The sequence below is a fragment of the Coturnix japonica genome, chromosome 38 (genome assembly GCF_054131305.1).
Source record: "Coturnix japonica strain WE chromosome 38, WE-NBRP24, whole genome shotgun sequence".
Taxonomy (NCBI): domain Eukaryota; kingdom Metazoa; phylum Chordata; class Aves; order Galliformes; family Phasianidae; genus Coturnix; species Coturnix japonica.
The window spans coordinates 4,292,732-4,310,188 of record NC_140700.1 but is presented as its reverse complement, the minus strand read 5'-3'; the positions used below and the strand labels follow the sequence as shown (position 1 = coordinate 4,310,188).

General features: G+C 47.3%; 1 protein-coding gene across 3 annotated transcripts; it reads right to left on the bottom strand.

The window, feature by feature from the left end:
• Positions 1 to 390: 390 nt before the first annotated feature.
• On the bottom strand, positions 391 to 16,611 carry RAP1A (RAP1A, member of RAS oncogene family). 3 transcript variants are annotated; one of them, XM_015885364.3, is made up of 9 exons: positions 16,557 to 16,611; positions 10,332 to 10,402; positions 7,984 to 8,067; positions 6,884 to 6,952; positions 5,942 to 5,998; positions 5,688 to 5,828; positions 3,744 to 3,887; positions 1,791 to 1,906; positions 391 to 1,157 (listed from the first exon to the last, which is right to left on the bottom strand). In XM_015885364.3, the coding sequence occupies exons 3-8, from the start codon at positions 8,038 to 8,040 to the stop codon at positions 1,820 to 1,822; spliced, it is 555 nt and encodes a 184-aa protein (XP_015740850.1). In that variant the 5' UTR covers positions 8,041 to 8,067; positions 10,332 to 10,402; positions 16,557 to 16,611; the 3' UTR covers positions 391 to 1,157; positions 1,791 to 1,819. The 3 variants fall into 3 exon arrangements, with proteins under 3 accessions (XP_015740850.1, XP_085383546.1, XP_085383548.1); XM_085527420.1 differs by lacking the exon at positions 16,557 to 16,611 and adding an exon at positions 11,640 to 11,934; XM_085527422.1 differs by lacking the exon at positions 10,332 to 10,402.
• Between the last annotated feature and the right edge of the window lie 846 nt (positions 16,612 to 17,457).

The following is a 17,457-nucleotide window of genomic DNA, read 5'->3' as shown; positions in this document are numbered from 1 at the left end:
CAGCGCCCCCTGGTGGCAGAGGGCTGCCATTGCAGGCACATCGAGCAAGCAGCACAAATGTGAAAATTACCTTATATTATTCAATATTTGTACATTTAATAAAGATAACCGACCTGCAAACACCACGCTTTGGCTCCTCCTTTAAAGGAATCACGGGGGGCTGCAGCCTGGTGCCCCAGTAGCTTTCATGCAGGCAGATAGATGGGTATTGCCAACCTATGTCTCCATCCAGTCTGGTTGGGCTGCATGGAAAAGGTGGATCTCTGCTTAACTCCACAGTTGCATCGGGGTCAGATGGAGACAAAGGCAGACACTGGGATTTCTCAGCCCTGGTTCCCAATAAAAGCACAGGAAAAGGCAGGAAAGCGTAACAAAAACACCGAAACAAACTGAAAATGTACTAAAATTTAATCATTCATAAAAGCTGTAATTTAATCTGTGACAGTAAAACACAAGAAGCAACATTAGAGTCGGTTTAGTATATTATATATATATTTGCTTTTAAAGCCATAGAAATCAGTTATCCCAGGGTTTTGGTTTTTCTTTTTCCCCCTATAAAAGACCCATTTGTCCAAAGCATTTTGCACAAAGTTTTTTTTTTTTTAATTAGAATATAATCCCAGGATGAAAATAATGATAACTCTGTAACTCTTAAATATAAAATGAAGTCAATGACTCAAAAAGTTATTTGCTGCAGGGAGTTCGAAGGAGGGAGGGGGGGGGATTTCAGATAATAGATATCTATAGTTACAGATATAAAATAGAATGGTGGAACATTTTTAGTGCTCGAAGGGGAGAAATTACCATCTAAGGGTCAATATGAAACTTTCATTCTAGTAGCGATGTCTAACATTTGAAATGCATCCATGCCCCTCTGTATAATCATACACTAGAGTCAATTACGTTTATCTTTCACTTCTGTTAACTGCTGTAGCAAAGGAGAAATGCTGTTGTCTTAAATTTCCAAGAGATAAAACACAGAGCAATTTCTTTTTTCCAGGGCCTGTGTGTGCAAACCATGTTAAGATCTAAATTCTTCTCGTCGGATACAAAAGAACAGGAGAAGCTCCTTCAGATATGTCACTAATTTCTGTAAGGTGGTGACGTTGGGAACGCTGGCACTTTCCATTTAGGCAACAGTTCTTCATTCCTGCAATCTAGGAAGAGAAAAAGAATGGGGTTTCTAATGCTGTAGGGTAAGGGCACCGTGCTGCTCCCAGCCAGAGCCTGCAGCTGCAAAGAGGCTGCTTTCATCCAGCAGTGTGACGGAGCAGCTGTCAGCACACTGAGTACCCTGCCAAGATACACAGGAAGATTATTTATAGCCTAAGTCCAACCTTCGGTGGGGTTTTGTTTTGTGTTGTGTTCTTGGTGGGCAGCCATTGAAATCCACGTCCCACCCAAAGCCGTTTGCAATTGTCCTCTTATCAGCCAGGGCTGTGACAGCACAGAGTCACCCGACTGCCTCTGCACTTCAGCACAGAATAAGGAGGAGGCACCGCTGACCCAGGATGGCTCCGAGCACGGAGTCACAGGGGAGAGCGAGGAGGAACCCATCCCCACCGGTTCCTGCTGTGTCACAAACCACAGCCCAAGCAAAAGAAGGAAGGCTGATATTTCCCTGCCAGGTCCAGCAGTGGAAATGGCTTTCAGTCAGAAAACACAGACAGCAAGAATTGTGCATTGTGGAGCAGACAGAAGGCAGAGGAGAGGAGGGGAAGGGGAATGAGCCCCACCAGGAGCAGCTCAGGTGTGCATTACACCCAGGCTGCATGTGAGACGCTGCTTACCTGGCTCAGAGCTGCTGCACCATGGGACTCTAAAGCAGCAGGCATGTTTTCTTTTTCGGCTTCTTCTTTTCCACTGGTGTTTTTCTATTTATCTGTCTGACCAGGTCATAAAAGATCTGAAAAGGAAAAACACAAACTGAGCGCCAAACTAACAAACACTACGCAAGCATCAAAGAAATCAGGCAGGTTGGCAGGATGACACTCCTTCCTGGTGTCTGCAGTGTCATGTATTCAATCATCTGCTTCCATTTACCTGCATGTATTCCTCAAGCAATTGGTTATTAAACAACAGGGCACAGAGCTCCCATCCATCCATAACGGAGCCCCTTCTGGGCCCTGGCTTCACTCCCCACTGTGTAGGATGTGTTCTTAGTTTCCCCTCCTGGCCTTTCAGATTGGAGCTGATCTCATTTGATGATCTCATGTGCCTTTGGTGCTGACCTATCTGAATGTATTAATATCAGCAAGGAAAAACAAATCATCTGCTCTGAAGGAGACTCTTCCAGAAGGGGACGACCACAGAGACCTCTTCTCACTTCAGCAACAAACTTCTTATGAACGCTTTTTGCTGCCATTTGTTTTCCCATTAATACCCATTCCTAGCAAAACGAGCTTTGCAAACTTGCATGGAGTTGGGTCGTGGTACTGAACAGAACTACTTTGACCTCCAGAAAGCCCCACCCTTCTTCCTCATTTCCTTCCTTCCTTCCTTCCTGGAGCTGCTGATTGCTCACAAATTCTGGTTGATTCCAAGGAAATCCAGAAGACAAAGAAACAGGTTGGAACAGATTTCAATGCCTGGATATTTCACATTTTCTGTCTTGTATGTGCATGAAAGCACAAGTGCCCAGTTCCATTGCTCCAAACAGAATGAACCCACGCTGCCTTCATTGGGATCTGGTGTAATGAAGAACACCTGAGCTACTCCTGCATATCCTTTGCTAAGCTGCAAGATCCAGGAAGCAGGAGCAGTTCACACCCAGATGCTAAAAGTACAGATGACATATAAAGGAAAGGTTCCTGTAGGAGAAACCAACCAATAAGAGGCATTTTCTATTCTGATGCAGAACAGCTTTTCCATCTTTAAGCCTTTACAAGCAAGAGCCAAGGCTGTACAAAGGAAACCACCACGTTCTGGAGCAACATGTGGCAAAGGACACAACATCTCTCTGCTGGCAGATGAGGTCCCTGCAGCCCCATCCCTACAGCACTGGGCATGGCACACCGGCTGCCAGAAGGATGCTGGGTCTGGGCCAAAAGCCACTGCTTCTCCTTATCTCAGGCTCCTAAATGGTCCCAGTTATCTCCTGGCACCAAAGCTGCTCTGCTCAATGGGGTCACCTTAGCATTTGTGAATGGAAAGCTGGCCCCCGGCCCTGTCAGATAGCTCACAAGGGAGAATAAAACCTCAGTGCTGGATGGCAAGAGCCACGCGACGCCGGGCACACCAACGTGCAGAGGTGGTTCTCATTTAAACAAGGAAAACTGTGCAGATAGATCTATGTTTGGAAATGGGCTCAGTAAATCAGTGGCTTACCAGAGGAGGAACTATGATGGGATGTCTGCTTGAGCAGCCAGATGTAGCAGGAATGTGAAAAGCAAATACTTTCAAAACCAACAGCCAATACTATGCAACACGACAAGTGATACAGTGGGGCATATCCACATTCAGAATAGCAGCAGTTGTTATCTTAAAAACGTGTAGAAGTTTGTCTAAGAGTCATCCAGGTCACTCGGGACCCTCTGCTATCCATGCTCCCTGGAGGTGTTTAAAAACCATCTGGATGTGGTGCTCAGGGCCGTGATTTAGCAGAGGGCTGTTAGAATAGTATGGTCAGGTTGTGGTTGGACTAAATGATCTTTAAGGTCTTTTCCAACCTGAGCAATTCTATGATTCTACTCTACATGGCATTCATGTAGAAGTGACAAAGACAAGGAGCAGCTCATACTTACCTCATTAACATTGATTTTAGACTTTGCAGACGATTCTAGAAAGGCACAGTTACACCACTGTCTTGCTAAGTTTTGACCCTGTTCTTTGCCGACTACACGTTCTTCCTCCAGGTCACATTTATTGCCAACCAGAATCATTGGAACCTGGAGAAGGGATGAGCAAGAGGACGAGATGTGTCAGCAACATAATATACAACACCTACTGCCCAAGCAGTGCTGTCACTGAAATGCAGCTATGTGTTCCCAGAGCCCCAGCACACAGCCATCTGCCCATCACATCACAGTGCGTATTGCATCACTGACATATTTTATGCACAGATAAAAGGGCATTCACTACAAATAGCACTGAAACCATCATTAATATTGACTCGCTGATAATACCTGATTAGTTTCTAACTAATGAGCCCGTGGCAGCTCAGCTCCCAAAAGGAGCTTCCAATAAATGCCACATTAAAATACACATTTGGTGCATTTTCAGTGTATTCAGCCTATATCCACAACGCAGACACAAGAAGTCATTTTGCTCCACAGCACAGTGATGGCCGTCAGCCCCTCTCCTTCAGCAGCTGGGTGCACCTCTGCATCCTGTTTCCCTTTGCTATACACACATAGAAAAAACCCCAAACCCAAAGAGCTGCTGCTGGTGGGTGTGTGCCTCGCTCCATTTCCTGAAGCATTTCATTCTTTGAGCAGAAAATGAGTACTCTCCAGCTGGGAAATAAATCACCATCCACTTCCTTTGATAATTTCCAACGCACTGTACGCTTTCTAATCCACTTGAAAGTATTTGCAGTCTCTCCCTCTCATTCAGCTGCACTCAAGATTAATTTTTGTCTTTAAAACAGCCGTATTGAGCAGAAAACAACGGCACTTTTATGCTTAAGAAGTAAATTTTACTTCTTACATCAGAAAGCTGAAGGCACAAAACCCCCCCTCAAAAGATCATTTCACATTAAGGCCAGGCTGGATGGGGGCAGCAAGCAACCTGGGCTAATGGAAGTGACTCTGCCTGTAACAGGGGGGGGGTTGGGAACAGATGACCTTGCAGGTCCCTTCCAACCCAAACCCTTCTATGATTCACAGCCATCTCAGCCCAGTGCTCTCCCTTACACTCTCTCCTTCTGAACACGTTCAGCAAATAAAAGAAGGAAATGAAAATGAGAAACAATAGTGGGGGGGAAAAAAGTGCTACTTAGTTGATTAATGGGACAGGTTTGAAAGATTCCAAACTTTTTATAAGGTTATTTCAAGATACAGTAATCAATGTGGAGCAGAAAAGGGAAGTAGAACAACTTGCTCTATCACTTTCTGTGTCATATGAAGACTGGATTTAAACACGGACTAAGGTTAATGGTTTAAGTGCTGGGATGTTAAAAGCTGTGTCCTGAAACTTAAAACAGGAAGCCCAAAACTGAGCATGGAAGTTGAAGAGGTTCTGAGCCTTGGGTTCAACGAATAGGCTGGATGTGGCTCTGGGCAGCCTGGTTTGGTGGTTGACAACCCTGCACACAGCAGGGGCATGAAACCAGATGATTATTGTGGTCCTTTTCAACCCAGGCCATTCTATGATTCTAAGTACCACCCCCTGGCACAACACCATAAATCCATTTTAGTGACTGAATCATTATTGGCAAATTTAACAGTGATTTCTCTTAAGTCTGAAGGAAACGAAGTCCTGCTAATGCACAGTGAAAGAGGAAAATACCAATACTAAAAAAGACTCCCACCATTTTGCTATCACTCCCCATCCAGACTGTCAGCTTTCCAGCAAACTCGAGTTGTTGTTTTTAATGTCACAAACACTGCAGAGGGAACTCCAGCACAAAACTTGGCTGTGCAGCAATGAGTATTCCTAGAAAGACATTCTGCTCACGTACAAATTTCCACGTGCTTCATTCGGAAGATATGCTATTCATTTACAAAACCAGACAACGTTTTACTTACATCTTCAGTGTCCTTCACCCGTAAGATCTGTTCCCGTAGGTCCTGTAGGTCGTTAAACGTGGACTGTGCTGTTATTGAATATACTAGTGCAAACCCTTGGCCGTTCTTCATATAGAGATCCCTCATTGCTGTGAATTGCTCCTGGAGTCAAGGAAAAAGGAATGGCATTAATGCAGCTGATGGATGTTTGTGATGGAATAGCTTTGCTGTATGGAGGTGAGGAGGTGCCAATTAGAAAAAGGGGTTATACTTACTGTCCCTGCTGTATCCAGGATTTCAAGCATACACTGTTGACAGTCTACCTCCACTTGCTGGGGAAAAAGAGAAAGAAACAGTTAAAAGTAAAGCCTCCAAAATGAGGCAGAGGAGAGGAATCTCAGCTTCATTTTTCACTTCTGCAACAGAGAGTTCTGCAATACAGCACCTTCCCAGCATCACGAGAGGCTCTGCTATCAGAGCTCAGTGACACCCCCAGCTGGCACATGGGGCAGCTCCCTTGTACCTCTGCTCACGCTCAGGCCTATCAAACCTTTCACCATCTAAGAAATGCCTCTGACTCCCCGTGGGTAATTCTACGAAAGCTGAATAAATCTTAACAGCAGAGCTCAGAATTTATGCTTAATTATTGCAGGCACAAAGGCTGCAAGTTTTGTTTTCTGTTTTGGTGTCTTTAATTATGGCAACAATTATGCTAATCTGCTAAACAATGGGTTCCTTGACATCAATCCCAGAGAAGAAAGCAGCACTGTTGATAGAGCTGCATAACACCAGGGTCAGGGATCCTGACAAGGACTTCTGCTCAGCCCTGCGTGCAAAGCAGCTGCAGAGACTTTGTATGTGCCTTCAAACTAAGCAGAATAACACCAAGAGAAAGCAACAAAGACATCAGAGATCTAAAAGTTGTGTGAGAAACAGAGGTTAAGTTCTCCTATTAAATAGAGGTAAAAACAGCCAATTTAACAGCACCATTGGCCCTTTTCTTATTATTCAGCTATACAGCAGCTCATGCCATTGGGTTGGCCAGAAGCCTCAAGTTTGTGAAGTATTCTGCAAAGCCAAAGGAAACTATCTGTAGTTTTATGGCTCCATGATGCTCTCAGATACACACCTGGCTCGGTCTGATAGGCTTTAATAGCATTATTAAAAAGCAGTGAGCAGTGTGAGATGTGAAAGGAACAGAAACGCCACTACTTTACCTTTCTGTATGAATCTTCTATTGTTGGGTCATATTTTTCAACAAAAATTCCCTGAACAAACTGTACAGTCTGGGGAGAAAAGAGATGGAACAAAAATCAGGTAAGCAAACGGATTGTGATGGTAACACTTAACCAATAAGCACTTCACCAAACAAGGAGCAGCATCAAATCGCTGCTGAGAAAGTTCAGGTGGAGAGAAATGACATCAATTAGCGGTAATGTCAATTAAATGTTGTGCAGTCTGTCATTTCTTGAGCCACTTTGGGACTGCTGGACTGTTGTAACACATGAGACCCATTCCTGAACACTCAGGCTCTGTATATGCATCACTCTGACTCCCATTGCTCCCCAGTTTTCCTGGTCCCCTGGAAGGCACAGGAATTTCTGTAGTCACTTCAGTTTGCTTAAGGTGCTGTGGAAGAACAGAGTGTATCAAAAGCTTTTAGTCCTCTGTCTTGCAAGGATTAGGATGGGATCTCTGGAAGAGCACATCAAATTTGAGTCATAATTGAGTAACATTTCCCTCCATCCTTCTGGATTCCGCAGGTCATCTGACAGCCCATAGCAGCCCATTCCAGCAAGAGAATGGAAAGGAACAGGGCTCTCTGCTGAGAGTCAGCTGCTGTCACCCTGCATGACAAGGAGCAGGGCCTGTTTCCTTCTTAGATAACCTCACACTTGACCACTTCTTTGCCATCCTGGCTGCTGGGTGAGCTGCTTGGCTGCTCTGTGATAAAACAGGTGACAGAAATCTGTCTTACAAAGCTTTCCTATCAACTCTGCTCTGTAAACCTCTTAGGAGGAACAACACGACCACTTAAGGAACGCAAAGTGCCATCAGTGCAGCCCTGGCTTGGTGCTGTGTATCTACAGCATTACACATCTGCAGGAAGCAAGCACCAAAGGCTGACTGTTCCAGCAGTGATTCATTACTTCTTTCTTCTCAGGCAAAAAAAAAAGACATTCACAGATCCTTCAGCAGCGTAACAAAGGCAACTTGGGTGTCATTGAGTTCAAGCAAGCAGCAGCACAAACATCCCAGCACACTCAGTGCCCAGGAGCAGCATGCAGCAGTGCCAGCACCATTCCCAGCCACTCACCAAGGCAGACTTGCCCACACCTCCTGAGCCAAGGACCACTAGCTTGTACTCACGCATGGCGCGGGCTGCTCAGGTACCAGCAACCTGCAAGGCAAGAGGAGAGCAACGTTACCCTTCATGCACACCTTAAGGACACTGCCTTCTCAAAGGAGCAACACGCTGCTGCTCTGCAGATGTAATCACAGCTGGAACCTCGGTAGGAACGGTGAAGACTTTCCTTGTCCACTTGGATGCTTGAGTTTAGATGGCCTCTGACATAAGCTCTGCCTCATACCATGCACAGCAATAACCATCAAAGCACAGACCCACCCTCTAACACGTTCCAGTGTGTGTATACACCAACTATATGCAATCCCACACTCCCATAGCAAACCTGACAACTCAGTGCTTCCTTTCACTTTGTCACAGAGAGTTTTAATTATGGCAAGCATTGCCCTGAGCTCACTGGGTTGGGATGCCCAGGCGAGACCTGTTGGCTTTCTGTTGTTGGGAAACACTGTGTGTGCAGTCACAAACCCATTCCCCACTGCAGCGCCTTCCCTCTGTGTTCTCAATGTTTTACAGCCATGAGGACAAGGCAATGAGGCTGGTGAGATGTGAGCAGGGGCTCAGGGAAGGATGTAGGGCAGCAGTTCTCCCCAGGAAGGTCAGCCCGACCCCACCGCTGCCAAGCACTCATTGCTCACCCAGCCAGGGCTGTGCCTTTTTAAGGAAATCTTCCAGCTCTCTGTGCTCGCTGCGCTGCACGAGAAAACCTCTCATTCTCCTCGAGATTCCCCGACAAATAAGGCAAGTGACAAAGCTGGCCATAAACATTTTACGCTCTGTTTACATTTTGAACCAGGCTGGGCTGTCCCGGTCGGGGCGTTGGGCAAACAATGACCTCAGCTGCCAGTTATCTTCTCCTCCTTCCCAAGTAAGGGTTCGGAAACATGAACGCTATGAACCCAGGGAAGTTTCATTATTCAAAGGCATCGCAAACCAATGTTGCCATGGGATTTACAGCTGCACCAGATTGGCTATAAAGGAAAAGCTGTTCCTTGGGGTTTGGTGCAGAAATGCATCACCCTGTCCATTACCAAACACATCACCTTGTCCACTATCACCAACAGCCAAGCTGACATGAGCCCAAGCTGCAGTAGAGCAGATGCCGCATCCCATCCACACCGAGGCTCTCACCCCTCCAGCTGCTCCCCAGCCTTACATAGAGAGCAGAGCTGAAGCCAGCGGCAGCACCAAGAGCTTGAATTTAACCTCAGGGCTATTTTTCTTCACTTCTCGAAGCTGTTCTTGCTTAATTGCATAAAAACTGATGAAACAGAGTCAGGGGTTTTCCAGAATGGTAGCTTTAAATATCTTAAAACAGTCCAAGCAATGTCTATACACTGAATACACTGGCAACAGTTTTGGCTGAGATTCTGGCAGCTCTAAGCTCTTCTGCTTGAAAACTTCCCAGAGAAGTAACATTCACTTCCTTTTAGCTCTAAAATTGTGGGTTATGTTCGGAAGTAGAGGGGAATTCCAATCAGCAACACTTTTCCTCTTGACAATCCTTAGGAATTCCAAGGGGTGGGTGACTATTTTATAACAAACCATCAATGCAACCCATTGATCTGTGCATCTTTCAAGGCTCCACGGGATGCTCCACCCAAGAAAGCCCTGAAAGTAAATCACGCTACGGTTTAAATATAGCTGTGAACTCTTTCACTTCTTATTTATAGTAAAAATACTTGTGGGAAAGTTCCAGCCAGCAGTAATACAAGACTGACTTCTCATTTCTTCTCTGCAATATTTGCTGATTTTATTTTTTTTTTCCTCTCAATTGCAACAGGAAACCAAGATCCTGAATCATACAAGCCTTGTTATTGTAGATCCCACATGCTTTAATTATCTCGCAGCCCTTACACGAGTTTGTTAACGTTACCTGTTTATCCAGCACAGATATTTATATTTCTCCTCCAGAAATGACCATGTTCCATCCCAACCAACTTCTTGTTTGGCAAACTGAATGTGCCCACCTCCATATAGGAGACGTTTGGCTCTCACTGCCACTGTGCAGTGCAGGAATGTGCACTGAAGCAAAGGCTGAATTGCAAAGCAGCATGAAATGATGAGCATTCAGTGCTTCTTTCGATACAAGAGAAGGCTGTGATCACTGTGAAGTGTAAAGGTTTCCTGTTCCAAGCAACCCTCACGTGGTGCTCAACACGAGAACAGCTACCCACATGCAAATGTAACCGTCCACACATCACACCAAGGCTGCCATGTATCTGCAGCTGGTTGGATGCTTCGAGCAGCAAAGCTTTTCACTTTACCACTTGTCAAACTAAACATTAAAAACCTCATACCTTGGCATAAAAGATCTCTCATCAGTGTTAACAGCACTACTGAAGGGTTTTCCAGGCTCCTTACGAGGGCACTGAAAGAAAAACAAACCAAAATTAACTCTTCAGAAGATATTTTTTAGCCAATAATGTTTGTAAGCATCAAATCCACTCTTTAGAGTGGGGCATGGTGAGGCCCCAGTGCTGCATGGCACAGGAAGCCAAGCAACTGCTTTTGTAAGATGCTTTTGCAGCAGATCTGCACCCAATGCTGCCACCTTGAAGCCCCAGAACCAGGTAAAGGAGATGTAGAGATCTCTGCTAAACATCCTTCCAATTGCAATTGGAAAGCGAGGCTACAGCAAAGGGATTCTTGCTGACGGCATTTGCATGCCCTCATCCCCTGCTCCCTACCTGGTTTGCACCCACAGACAACCAACATTTAGCATCTGCAATGGCACTGCCAGCACCCTGCCCCACACTGTGGCCACGCATGGGGTTATTTTTACCCTGGCAGCTCAGAGCTGAATCACGGCTACTATAAACAAACCTGTTTAATTTTGAGCTTCAAAGTGCTCCTCGCGCCAGCTTTTTCAATTACTACAAACTAGGCCATGAAAAGGCCATTGTTTTTTGTGGGTTTTTTATTTTTATTTAGTTTTTATGTCTACTGATGAGCTCCCAATGCTCCACCAAAACTCCTCCTTCAATCTCAGCTACGTTTGCAAAACAAACTCTAACCCATCACAGCAATGACCAAACCCAGGGCAAAGGCAGCATGAAGGGCAGGATGTGATCTTTTATCCTCCTAAATGGGGCCAAGACTCAAATTATTCCTGTTAAAAACAATGGACCTGTTTCCATCCCAGGCAGGAATTTGCCCAATTAACCCACCTGTGCTTTGCTAAGGTTGCTGGCAGAGCACAGGGCAGCACACCATGGAAGTCCACACACATCCAAGGACCAAAACCAGCCACCAAAATGACACGTGGGTCTGTGCAACAACAGCTGGGAACTGAGCCCAGACCTGAGCCAGTCCCGTGTTGAAAAGCAGTTCAATGAAGGACTGCTTGAGGAGCAGGGAGTTGGAACCAGATGATCACTGAGGTCCTTTGCAACTCAGGCTATTCTATGATTCTACAAAAATAATCCATCTTTTTGCCCTTCCCCACCAGTAGAACCCATCAACATAAAAGGCCACTGCATACAGAACCAGCTCATAGGGTTTCCTCCCATCTGCTGTCCCCCACATCCACCACTTTGTGAATTGCTTTTTTTCCCCCCCCCCATTTTCTCCAGCAGGAAAAACAAACCCCAAACAAACACTCTGACCTTTTTAATGCCAATTAAATCCCAGCCCAAAGCTGGGAGGCTCCATCGGTGCAAAACCCTGACCATATTCTACTCAGGAAGAAGAATTTGTTGTGCTGATAGTAGCCTGGCAACATCCTTAACCATGTTCTTCCTGGTTTATGCAATTAAGAGTAACTAAGAGCCACGAGGTAGCCCGGCTGTCACCATCACTTCAGCTTCTACTATAAGGAATTATTTCATTTGGGCAGCAATATTGGGCAGATAGATGCAAACCACTGCCTTCCTCCTGTCCAAAGTACAGCACTGTGCCCAAGGGGTATTGAAGCCATGCCCACCCAGCACGGGGCCAATTAGTGCCACGCTGATTGGCAGCTGATGTGCCACACCAGGCTGTAATGAGCACCCAATTGGTGTTAATGTGTTTTATCAGCACCGTGCAGGAAAGCACCTCTTGAAACCTTCCATGGCGAATTTTCTGGCTCAGCGGGAACGCCGAGAGCAGCAAGTTGGATGCACTGAATTAACTCCAATACAGGAAAAGGTGCCATTGGTATTATTATTTGTATTAAAACGAGGCTTTCCACTACAGCCCTGAATCCTTCAGTATTAACTCAGTCCTGTAATGCTGCATCCTGGAGCCTGGGGGGGGGCAGAACAGGGAGAAATTCTCTTCTATGCAAAGCTTTTAAGAGCAGGAAGATGCAGAACGCTGTCAGCAGCTCAGTGTTGGCACCTGAAGGCATCAGAGCCCGGAGCTGAGAGCTGCACAGCAATGCTCATAGTGTTAAATCCTCCTGAGTCTGCAAGGCTTGAAAGGGCAAAACAACTGCAGCAGTTCCTCCCGGAATTTCCTGCATGGAAAATAAGAGTGACGTGACGTTCCTCCCTAAAGGACACTGCTCTGATGGGCTAAAGAGCTTCTATACGAGCCACTTCAGTTTTACCCCATTATGGGGGATGGCAACCAAAATAGATTCTTATACAATGAAATGAAAACCAACAGTCCGGGCAGCCAAACTCCTGCTCCAAAAGCAGGGATGCTCTTCTGTGGGTCTGAGCAGAGGGAAGGAGCTGTGCTGCAGTGCTGGGCTGCAGCAGGAGGGTATCAGGCTGCTCCTGTCTCTGCACACCTCTGTGCAATGAAAAGACATAAGGCAACAGGGAAACGAATCTGTTAATGTGTAAATTCATGAAGCATATGGCCTGGAGACAGTCAGTTCTGTACTCTGATCCAGACCTTAGAACGTCCCACACTTCATCTGAATATTAATTGCCATGATCTGTGATTTCTGTACTTTCCATCTTGCTCAGGACACCTTTCTCAGCAAAGCCGACCCCCACATGCAACTCGTTTTCTTTCTTGAGCTCATACAAAATCACCCATATACCAAAGCAGGGATGCTGCTGATTTCAAAAGCCACACAGCAATATTAGTTGGGTTTATTAAACCTCTTCCCTGTCCAGATGCAGTTTGTATCAACTCAGCATGAAAATGTCAATTAAAGAGAATGAAGTTTCAGCCTCACCGTTCTGCAGACCGGGTTTTGCTGAGCTGCAATTCATGGTCCCCAGCACTGCACTGCATTGCACTGCACTGTATGCTCCAATGCCTGCAGGGTGCTGAGATTGCAGAATGGAGGAGAAGGCACTAAGGACCCCGGGGCATTCAAACAGCTGTTTGATCATTGCAAAGGAGATGCCTGAGAAAGCCGTGTTCTGATCTATGCAGCTTCTAGTGATCCGTGTGCCTATGATCACATTCACCAACAGATCCAAAGCCAGCAAGTCGCACCGATTACAGTATTATTATACGTAATCAGATGAGTTAAAAGCCCTAAATACATGAATATTTCATCAGGAAGGCTGCTGGGAACGGCTTCAGTCTCCAACTTTAATCTTGACGTTATTTTCATCTACAATTAGCGTTACAAACCAACATCTGGCCACGTTAACTTCCCTTTCACCTGCCTTTATGCCATAAACCCCTTCAGATCTCTGCTCTTCAGCCCAGTGCCAGCCTGGGAAGGGTGTGCTGGAATGGGCCAGCTTGCGTAAAACAGCTGCACCAGAAATAACCTTACCCAGTGACCTATGATTTACTCCAAGCTATCATGCGGTAGGTGGCACATAAAAAGATATTATCCTGCATGTCAGCTGTCTGTAATGAAAGTTTTTTCCACTTCCCAGCAGCCCCTCCCTGCAACTTCAAGTTTATTTGCATTGGAGGAAAGGATATGACATGAAAAGCAACATAAAAAGGCAGTGCAACCAATACATCCAGCCCGACTGCTCTTCCCACATGCCTGGAGTGCTCCACGTTAAGGGTCTATTTCCAATGGATGTGTTTGGGGTGATGTTCGGTTCCATACTGCTCACCCCTGGGATTGAAGCCATTGATCCAAACACTCCAAGAAAGCCTCAAATCTGCTTCAGCCATAATATGGCTACGGCTGCAGATGCACTCAGACCTCTCATTTCATTGCCTAGATGGACTTAAACCCTTTTCCATCTTATCAATATTGAAAATAAATAACAGCTAGTGGTGACTCAGAGCACCTGCCCAGCACACAACCACTGCCTGGCGCCCATATTTTCAGCTAAACAAAAGGAAAGGGGGGAGGAAAGCCAGGCCCCACCAGCAGCCCCTAAGCGTGCCCAGGAACATCACCAACCCCACACAGGCTCAGAGCTCCCCCCATAGAAAGGGCTTTGCTCATCAGAGGCAAACAAACAGCAAAAGACACCGAGCTCTGCTTTGGTTGGCGTTTCTCAATCCAAAGAGTTCCACTTGCACCCTGAGCCAGGCTCAGGTGAGGCCACCGCAGCTGCGAGGCAGTGCCTGTTCAGGTACAGCCGGTATTTCCTAACACCCAGGACCTGCTGGGCTGCCTGCAGCAGAGCAGAGATCAAAACACCACCTGCACTCCCATCCACACTCATCTCTCATAGGATCATAGAATGGCCTGGGTTGAAAAGGCCCACAGTGTTCATCCAGTTCCAACCCCCTGCTATGTGCAGGGTCACCAACCAGGCTGCTCAGAGCCACATCCAGCCTTGAAAGCCTCTAAGGATGGGGCATCCACAGCCTCATTGGGCAATTCTGCTGCTGCTCTGCATTGAGAAGCAGCACAGTGTTGTGGTGGAGCCCTGTGGCTATTGCAGTGCAGGCAGAGATAACACTGATGCTTTCGGTCTCACCTGCAATCAGGTGCACTGCCTGCTGTGCTGCTCTGAGCATCATCTGCATTGCACTGTGGCCTTTAGGAAGCACGGCCAAGGCTTTCCTTCTGCAGCTCTTCATTTAATAGATGGGGACTTTCTTTCCCCATTGAGTGATGGAGACACAGATGGTACCGACCAGGCTCCTGACTCATAGAAAAGGTCTCTCTCCTATTGGTCTAAGCAATTACATTTATCACTTGCATGCACTGAAATGAATCCAAACTTCCAAGTTCCTTCCTGTTTTCATGAAGCAAAAGAGACTGAACTTGATGACGTTTGTAAGAAGTTGCTTTCATTACAGCCCTGCTAAACAACCCCTGGTCCCATAAAAACAAGAAACGTTTCCACTAAAGAAAGAAGAAGAGAATAACAGTGAGCTGAGAGTAACTTACTGACATTGTGAACGCACACACACAATCACAGCTGAATCGTTAATGCTGCTACAGAGCAAACACGGCAGCCTTTAATCTGTGCAAGAGGGGAATCAATAAGTGCTGCAGAGCTCAGCACACAGTGATCCCGGCTGCTCTGAGCCCACAGCCACCAACTTCCCTTCAAAATAAAGGAGACAAAAAACACCCCAAAACCTGATCAGGGCTGAAACACAACCCAAACCTGACCCAGTTTTAAACTCATGCCTCCATCCAAGCTGATCATGCAGAACTGCCATGCAGCCACGCTCAGACTAAGTGCAGATGGGATGGACACAAAACGGAGCTCAGTTTATGGTTTCAAATACAAACCATCCCAGTTAAAGGCTGGTTTGGAGACTCCAAATAAAAGCATTAGTGTGTCAGAGCACGACACGGAGCAGTTCAGTCCCTGGTTGGCAAAGCTCAAAATCTTCACAAAGCTCCTTACCCTGCAGCCTTCCCAGGGCTCAGCTCGTCCCTGGGGCCATGGAACACGAGGGTTAATGGGGTGAACACTCCACATACAGAACCTATTGATGTCAGGGAGTGCCATCCCCATACCAGCATCATCACCTCCATGGGAACACACGGCTGGGCCTTTGGGCATCAAAAGGTGTTTCTTGGATGAATGGACCCTTCAATATTTGCATGTTTTAACATTAATCTTTCCCATAGCAGCACGATGTGAGCACTCTGGCGTAGGGAAGCGGCCATAGCAATATGGTGTGATGTCAGAGCACCATTCGGACACAGCAGCCAACGTCACTGATGTGAGTTATGATCTCAGAACTGCCCCAACGCTGACAGCTCCATGGACTCAATGCTGTGCCTCCATTCACACTTATGGCCTCAGTAACCCCAAAATGAAACACATCCCTACTTCCAGCACACCACTAACACAGGGGGGGGGGCATTAGAGCGGCACAGAGCGAACCCAACCAGGTCCAACCAAGTACAGAACCAACAGACACGATGACAAACGCTTGCAGATGAAACAACCGCTGATAGAACGCTGTTATAAAGCCGTAGAGGGGCCCTTGGAGCTCGGTTCGGAACAGGAACAGCGAGGCAGGAATTCCCCCCGGTACAACCCGGCTGCGGAGCGGGCAGGAAGCGCTGACGGCCGGGCCGGGAAGCGCCGTTGTTGACACCGCCTCGGCCTCGGCCCTCCCCGCGGCCCGGGCTCCCAACTCGCTCCGTTCCAACCCCGGTCCCCGTCCCCACCGCCGTCCCGGTGCAGCTGAACACCCGGAGCCGCCCCCTCCCGACCCCGCTCCGCTCTCTCCCTTCCCCCGCTCACCCTCCGCTCCGCTCGGCGTTCGGCCGCTGTACGCGGCGCCGTTCCGCTCCGCTCCGCCCTCAGCGCCGGCCGCGGCCCGGGGAGGGGCCAAGAGGGGCGGGCGGGGACCAGAGGGGCGGCCCGGAGGAGTTCAGGGAGGTGGAACGTCCCGTAGGGGCTGATAACAACCACGAACGTTGCACTATCGGGGCCACATTAGTAGCGCTGGGTGGGATGTGAGCGGTGGATCAGACAGGCAGGATGCGGCCCTGAACTCTGTGTGTCCCTCGGTGCTGGGCAGGGCCCAAAGAATTCTGCCATTCTATGTCATAATCCCACGCTGCTCTTGTGAGGCCCCATCTGTTGTAATGTATCCAGGTGTGGAGCCCTCAGTACAAGAAAGACATGGAGATTTTGTTAAGGGTCCAGAGGAGGGACAGGAAGATGATCAGGGGGCTGGAGCAGCTCCCCTATGAGGACAGGCTGAGGGAGTTGGGTTTGTTCAGCCTGGAGAAGAGAAGGTTGCGGGGTGACCTCATTGCAGCCTTTCAATACCTGAAGGGAACTTACTCTTCCCTTAAACTCTTGGAAAGGGCTGACAATAGCAGGACACGGGGAAATGGTTTTAAGTTAAAAGAGGGAAGATTTAGGTTGGGTGTTAGGGGGAAGTTCTTTACTAGGAGAGTGGTTAGGTCCTGGAACAGGCTGCCCAGGGAGGTTGTGGATGCCCCGTCCTTGGAGGTGTTCAAGGCCAGGTTGGACGGGGCCCTGGGCAACCTGATCTAGTAAAGGTGTATGTTTGGTGGCCCTGCCAGGCAGGGGGTTGGAACTACATGATCCTTGAGGTCCCTTCCAACCCGGGTCATTCCGTGTGATTCTGTGTGATTCTGTGATCTCCATGCGATCAGCAGCACGGCTCAAA

Coding starts and splice junctions, on each gene's coding strand:
- RAP1A (XM_015885364.3), bottom strand. CDS start 8,040: ATGCGTGAGTACAAGCTAGTGGTCCTTGGCTCAGGAGGTGTGGGCAAG. Junction 6,953..7,983: donor GTGTGGGCAAGTCTGCCTTG/GTGAGTGGCTGG, acceptor TTTTCTCCCCAG/ACTGTACAGTTTGTTCAGGG. Junction 3,888..5,687: donor GGGTGAAGGACACTGAAGAT/GTAAGTAAAACG, acceptor TCCCTTCTCCAG/GTTCCAATGATTCTGGTTGG.